We start from the raw sequence: 7010 nt of genomic DNA, 5'->3' as shown, positions 1-7010 counted from the left end.
ATCTCTCTAGAATGGTGAACGGATAGATAAATCTCGTCATGCCCGGTGTGTTTTACAGGCCAGTTCCATTGTCCTAAAGGAAGACTCGGCCACGATCATCAGTTGGACCCGGAAGGCCCAAGGGGTAATAGTTGTGCCCACCCTTTGCTCCAAAATATCCATGCAATGGTGAGGGACAGAGGAACCTTTCAAGCCAAGCATGTTTTTCGTGAAGCTAATGGGGCTATGGACTGAGTGGCCGATTATGTAGCAAGTCACTCCGGTAGTACCTTGTGGACTAAAGAAGGAGAGTTGCCCGTGGCACTCCAAATTATTTTATTTTTTGATTTTATTGAGTGTATCCATACTCGCCAAGTATGATCCACGCGCCTTAGAAAAAGAGAGAGAGAAGGCCACCTAATTATAAGAGCTGAAATATATTCATATTTATCACATAAATTTTAGAAAGCAGATCAGGGCATAACAATTCTAATGCAAGCCATCAAACTACTTCCATCACAGCCGTCTTTCTTTTTTTTTTTTCTCTTACATACGGAAAAAGCACATTCATTTATTTCAAAAATTATAATCATATAAGAATATTTTCTATCTCTAGAAGGAGCTGATGTAGCGTTTTGGAAGTGGTCCTGGGTAAATAAAAGTTTCTCGGAGTTACCGTGGAGGGCGTTGGGCTTTCCAAATTGGTACGGCGAATTTTGCAAACGAGCCCCTGACGAGATTTGCGGGGCCGCGCCGTTTCACAATCTGGGACCGAGGCGGCTTTGGATGGCAAATTTAGGGCTGTTGGGAGATAATTACAGCTGAGCAGGGACCTCAGAGTACCGCCATGTGTCAATGTTGCATTGGAGAATTGAGTTGGTCGATCAGCTGGCGAGTCCTCGTCACAATCTTTTGGTCGGAAAACCGAGTCCCCAGGTTGAAGCGTGATGGGAGCAGGCCAACCTTTTGGAGCCTTGTTGAAGCAAATAAAACCCTCCTGTTTGTTTTATGTTGCTTCTCCCTGGTGAGGAGAAACTTGTAAGGATATGGCAATGAAGTTGGCATTGCTATTCCAGCCATCAAGTTGAGAAAAGAAAATGGAGCTAGTGACATGTATTGCAAGAGAACAGGATGGAGTTTTCTTAGGGTATCATGCATGGATGTATTTAAAAGGATTAGTGGAGTTGATGTAGAATAGTTGGAAAGAAGCTCAATCTTGAATATGTCTCCTTTTCTTCTTCTTTTTTTCCCTTGGAAACATTTGACATCATGTGAGGTTGGACTGAAAGCTAGCTTAACTGGTGTACAAGCAGAGATAAAACATAAACTATTTGTATCCAACATTCTTTCACTCTACCAACTCCACAAATTAACTCGTGCGATATCTATTCATGGTGATTAATTATGCAAGCTTGTTTGTTCTCGTAGTTACTAGGTTTCTTTGTTTCTTTCTTTTCTTCTTTAACATGAAGGCAGCCATCATAATCATTAAATGGCTTAATTTGCAAGTGAGGTGCAAAATAAGCTATCGTGCTCACCTATATATATTGTAATAATAACTAAAGATATCGAATTTGATCATTGTATAGTAGTAGTCCACGACTCTTTGTTTAATGAAGTATTGAAAATTGATTTGGTCTAATCCTATAATACCTTCATGGAGAAGATGTAGCATCCATTTATATCTACAAAATTTTATTCTAATGATGCAAATTGTAGGGGGAATGATTTTTTTTATTTATTTTGCATGACATTGTTTAGTATCTCTCAGCCAACTTTCTTCCCTTCTTCCTGGCGAGTTTGAGTGTGATTTTTTTCTCTCCCCTCAACTTTCTTACCAATTACAAGGCTATATCATATTTTTAACAAAAAAAAAATCTCTTTCCAATTTGATTTTCTAATCAATTTCCCTCACATCTCCTGAGAGACTTATGCAAGTATGTTTAGTGGAGTTTTATATGAGACACTAAGCAAATATCACAAATTCACAATGCCACTAAGGCTTTCAAGAGCTTAGATATTAGTCATCTTGGTAAAAAATTGAGATCAAGATGAAGAGGAATCTCGAACTATCTTTCCAAGATGTAAAATAAGTAAGTGTTAAAAGCGCCTGGGATTTTCAAGATCTTGGCAAATATATCCTAACTAAAATATCATAAACTTAGCCAATATGATAAAATCGAGATCACTTCAAAAATACAATATCAACATCCAGATCATTAATAAGCATCCATGTATTACCAGTATCATTGGTTGAAGCCATCACAAGGATGATTGTGTATGATTTATTTGTTTGTTACCTTGGTTTTTCTTAAGTCATATCTTGTTTTGACAAAGCAAGGACCTTACCAAAAACAATTATATACATTGAATTTAACTATTTGCGAACTAATAAAAGCAGAATATGCAGATAGAGCTATAAACTATTGATTGCTCTCTTTTATTAAGAGGAGGTTCCAAGTTTTAGGGGAAAAAATTCTCAAGTTTTCAGAAATGAGTACTTCTTTTTATCATTTTATATGAAATGGTTGTTGGTTGACTGTGCTGCCGCTGTAATTATCCATGAATAATTCTTTCTAGTGTATATTAGCATTTAGCTCAATTCAGTGAGTACGTCCAAAGGAAACTGCTGTTTAGCTTTATTAATTATAGGTAGATTCCATGCACTATATACAAATGTGCATGGCACGATTAAGTTATGCTATTGGATATTTCAGTTCAGTCCTCCCATCTATTTGATATTTCAGTTCACGGCATGCAAAGCACGCAAGTTAACTTTCGTCATTAGATATTTAGGCGCATGGAATTCATGCAAGGTAGGTGAGACGTATAAATCTCTCGTCTAAGCATGTTGCACGCTTGCATTCAAGAAATATTAATAAATTTAGTTCTTTAATAAAAAATCACCATGCGTTTATGCCCGAAGCAATACGGCTTCTGTAGGTCCAAAGTAACACACTGTTCACTTATAATTATCGTTTGTTTAGAGGCTTCTCAGAAATTTCCAGTTACACCAAGCGCTCAACACCTCTTAAGTCTTCTCAAGAAATGTTTTAAATATTTATCTTCCTAAGACTGTCTTTGTTTTGTTTTTCTTTTGTATAATTTTGGCAAAAGGGACGTCTCAGCTACTCCAGGATGAGACATCTTAGGCACCAGGGCTTTTTTCTTTTTTATTTTCCTCATCTTGAAGGAAAGATGGGTTGACCCGTTGGGGTCCATCAGAGCTTCGAAAACACGGTCCAGGGCACGAAGCGTGCTTGAGAGCTTGTGGAAGAGAAATGCCGGTATTTTAGATATTTATATAGAATTAAAAAAAAATTAAAATAATATTTTTTGGCTAACCTTGTTGGGTATGGTAGTGGACTGTAACAAAATAGTATCACAATAGATCTAACCTATGACCTATATGGATTAGGGAACACTATAGCACAAATTCATTGAGACTGACTATAGGCTAATCATGATGCTTATGATTAGATTTGAGTGGATTTGGATCCTTAGCTTGATGAGGACATCAGGACTTAAATGGAAGAGTATGTGAGGATTCGTGCGGGGGTATTGTTGTGAACCAAAGTTCATCTCTCAGCTCAGCTGAGCTTCGAAGAACTTCACCTGAAGTCAAGAACTTCAACTGTTTCAACTGTTTCCGTTCATTCAGTTGCTTACTGTTAGATAGTTAAAGTTTCTGTTATTCAGTTATTCAGTTGTGTATCCTTATATATAGACCATGGGATGTAATAAGGTGATTGATTTTTTTCTGGGAAGTAAAAAGGACTGAGGTTGGTTCCTCAGTTTCCCTGTTTTTGAGTCTTCTTTCATTCTTTCATCATTCATCAGTTCTTACATGGTATCAGAGCAGTGAAAGCTTCCTCCCATGGCTGCTCCTGCTAACAGCAGTGCCAACTCAATCTCTTCACCGGTTCAGAGTGTGGTTGAGGATCCAGCAAGTCCCTATTTCTTGCATCATGGTGATAGCACAGGTTTGCAACTTGTCTCTTTAATCTTGAATGAGGAAAATTATTCAACATGGAGCAGATCGATGATCATGGCTTTGAGTGTTAAGAATAAGGAGGGATTCATTGATGGAAGCATTCCTCACCCCCCATCGAATGACCCACACCATGCGGCTTGGAGAAGATGCAACATGGTGGTCTCTGCATGGATCCTGAATTCCATCCCAAAAGAGATGAGTACCAGTGTGATCTACATGGAAACAGCAAGAGAAATTTGGATGGATCTAAAAGAAAGATTTAGCCAAAGCAACGGTCCAAGAATTTATCAATTACAGAAAACCATTTCATCTCTTTCTCAGAACTATGGCAGTGTAATTTCTTATTTTACCCGCTTGAAGGGACTCTGGGAAGAATTGGCCAACTTCAGACCTCGGCAGCACAACGAGTACCAATCTGAAGAACAGGTCATTCAGTTCTTGATGGGATTAGATGATTCTTACTCAAATGTTCGTGGGCAGATTCTGTTGATGGACCCTTTACCACTCGTCAACAGAGTATTTGCTCTTGTACTTCAAGAGGAAAGACAACGAGAGGTAACTGCCATGGCCCAAAGTCTTGAGGTTGCAGCCTTTGCCAGTAAAATCTTCGACAAGCCAGTCTACAAAACCTTTTCATCTAATTCAAAGCAAAACAATGGAGGCCAAATTCGCAGGAAAGACAGGCCCATATGCAGTCATTGTAGAAAAACGGGTCATACGAAGGATAAGTGCTATAGACATCATAGTTTCCCACCCGGTTTTACCTTTACAAAAGGCAAAGGAGGAACCTCTGCAGCAAATCAGGCCTCTAGCACTGCAACACCAGATTTCAGGTGTGATTTCTCTAAGCTCACTATCACCCCGGATCAATGTCAGAAAATTCTTTCTGTTTTACAACCTCAACTGCAGTCCCATGGATCAAATGCCACTGCAAGAGATATGGCACAACAACCCTCAGTAAATCAGGTCGGAAACCTACAAATAGCAGCCAACAATGTTGGATCAGCATCTGCCTCAAATTTTTCAGGTAATCTTGCATGTTCATTGAGTGTTCTTGCTCAAAACCAAACTCCGGTTCCTTGGATCATAGACACTGGAGCCACACATCATATGGTATGCTCTACTTCTCAATTTTCTTCTATCACAGCCAATGTAAATGCCACAGTCAAACTTCCCACGGGTGAAAAGGTCCCTGTGACTCATGTGGGAACTGTCAGAATTTCGGAATCACTCACTTTGACAGATGTTCTTTGTGTCCCAAAGTTTTCTTTCAACCTCATCTCAGCCAGCAAGCTCATAGATACACATCATTGCTGCCTGATATTTTTATCAAAATTTTGTTTCATCCAGGGCTTGTTGAATTGGATGACGATTGGAGTGGGGAAGCTTGAGAATGGCCTGTATCATCTTCAACTGGATAAGAGACAAACTGCTGCTGGTACTGCAAAACCTCCATCATATTCTTCTGCTGTCTTGGTTGATAGTTGTCATGGCTTTGATCTTTGGCACCATAGGCTAGGCCACTTGTCTTTTCCTAGACTTAGCCTGTTGAACAAGTCTATACCTGAGATACATGTCGGCTTGAATAATCACTGTGGCATTTGTCCCCTTGCTAAACAACAGAGATTGAACTTTCCTTCCACTGCACATATTTCAAATTCTGTTTTTGAGTTAATTCACTGTGATATATGAGGACCTTTCTCTACACCCTCACTTGATGGCTCAAATTATTTTCTTAGCATTGTGGATGACTATAGTAGAGCCACTTGGGTTTTTCTCATGCACTCCAAGTCACAGACTCGAGATATCATTAGATCTTTTTGTGCTCTAGTTGAAGTTCAGTTTTCTACCAAGATTAAAATGATTAGATCAGACAATGGCAAGGAGTTCAGCATGGTAGACTTCTATGCATCAAAAGGGATTATTCACCAATGTAGTTGTGTTGAAACTCCCCAACAAAATGGAGTAGTGGAAAGAAAGCATCAACATAATCTCAACGTTGCTAGAGCATTAAGATTTCAAGCCAATCTCCCTCTAATTTTCTGGGGAGAATGCATTCTAACAGCAGTTTATCTCATAAATAGAATACCAACTCCAAAACTTTCCAACCGATTCCCTTATGAAGTCTTATTTTCTACAAAACCTTCTTATAATCATTTAAGTCTTTGGTTGCCTATGTTATGCTTCTACCCTAAAAAGGCATAGGTCAAAATTTGATCCTAGAGCTAGACAATGTATTTTCATTGGATACCCCCATGGCATGAAAGCTTACAAACTTTATGACATTGAATCCGGCAATGTGCTCATCTCTCGGGATGTTGTATTTCATGAGTCTATCTTTCCTTTTCAACATATCAATTCTTCTACTTTGAGCACTCCTCCATCTCAGTCTTGTGATTCTATTTTTTTCCCATCACCTGTTATGACTAGTGATTACTCATATTTGAACAAACTTAGCACTGCAAGTAAATCTTCCCCATATGACCCTAACAACCATGTTTCAGCTGGCACGCCAAGTGGCACGCTTGATAACATGTCCAATGGCACATCTTTTTCCACTTATCATTCTCCACTCTCTCCTAACTTGGTGTCACCAGTCATTCCTCTACTTAGTCAGCCTCTTCAAAGGTCTTCTAGGCTCAATTCTCCAATCTCCCCTAAGTCAGTACCACTAGTCATTTCTTCCCCATATCAGCATCTTAGAAGGTCTTCTAGGATAAAGCACCCTCCTACCTATCTCAAGGAGTATCAATGCACCTTGGCCTCTTGTACACCTCACTCTCAATCACTTCTTCAACGACAAACACCCCATGTAGAGTCAGGAAAGCCCTATGACATCTCAGCCTTTCTGCACTATGGAAGATTTTCTTCATCCCACCGTAGATTTGCTTTGTCTATTTCATCTTCAACTGAGCCAAAGACTTATGCACAAGCTTCCAAGTCACCAGAATGGCGTGCTGCCATGGACACTGAGTTAAAGGCCCTTATGGACAATCATACTTGGACTGTTACTACACTGCCTAAGGGAAAAGAACCA

At 39.3% G+C, this 7010-nt stretch overlaps 1 protein-coding gene across 1 annotated transcript; it reads left to right on the top strand.

Moving 5' to 3' along the window:
• The first annotated feature begins 3729 nt into the window (after nt 1–3729).
• Nucleotides 3730–5401, top strand: LOC148715542 (uncharacterized). The gene is made up of 2 exons (XM_088711431.2): nt 3730–5000; nt 5324–5401. The coding sequence occupies exons 1-2, from the start codon at nt 3857–3859 to the stop codon at nt 5362–5364; spliced, it is 1185 nt and encodes a 394-aa protein (XP_088567557.2). The 5' UTR covers nt 3730–3856; the 3' UTR covers nt 5365–5401.
• Nucleotides 5402–7010: the final 1609 nt, after the last annotated feature.

This window comes from Phoenix dactylifera, chromosome 1 (assembly GCF_051530095.1).
Source record: "Phoenix dactylifera cultivar Ajwa chromosome 1, Ajwa_hap1_PhDact_Kaust_v1.1, whole genome shotgun sequence".
NCBI classification, from domain to species: domain Eukaryota; kingdom Viridiplantae; phylum Streptophyta; class Magnoliopsida; order Arecales; family Arecaceae; genus Phoenix; species Phoenix dactylifera.
Note: the sequence above shows the minus strand (reverse complement) of the source record. Positions and strands in the feature narration are given on the sequence as shown.

Coding starts and splice junctions, on each gene's coding strand:
- LOC148715542 (XM_088711431.2), top strand. CDS start 3,857: ATGGCTGCTCCTGCTAACAGCAGTGCCAACTCAATCTCTTCACCGGTT. Junction 5,001..5,323: donor ATCTGCCTCAAATTTTTCAG/GTAATCTTGCAT, acceptor TGTTTCATCCAG/GGCTTGTTGAATTGGATGAC.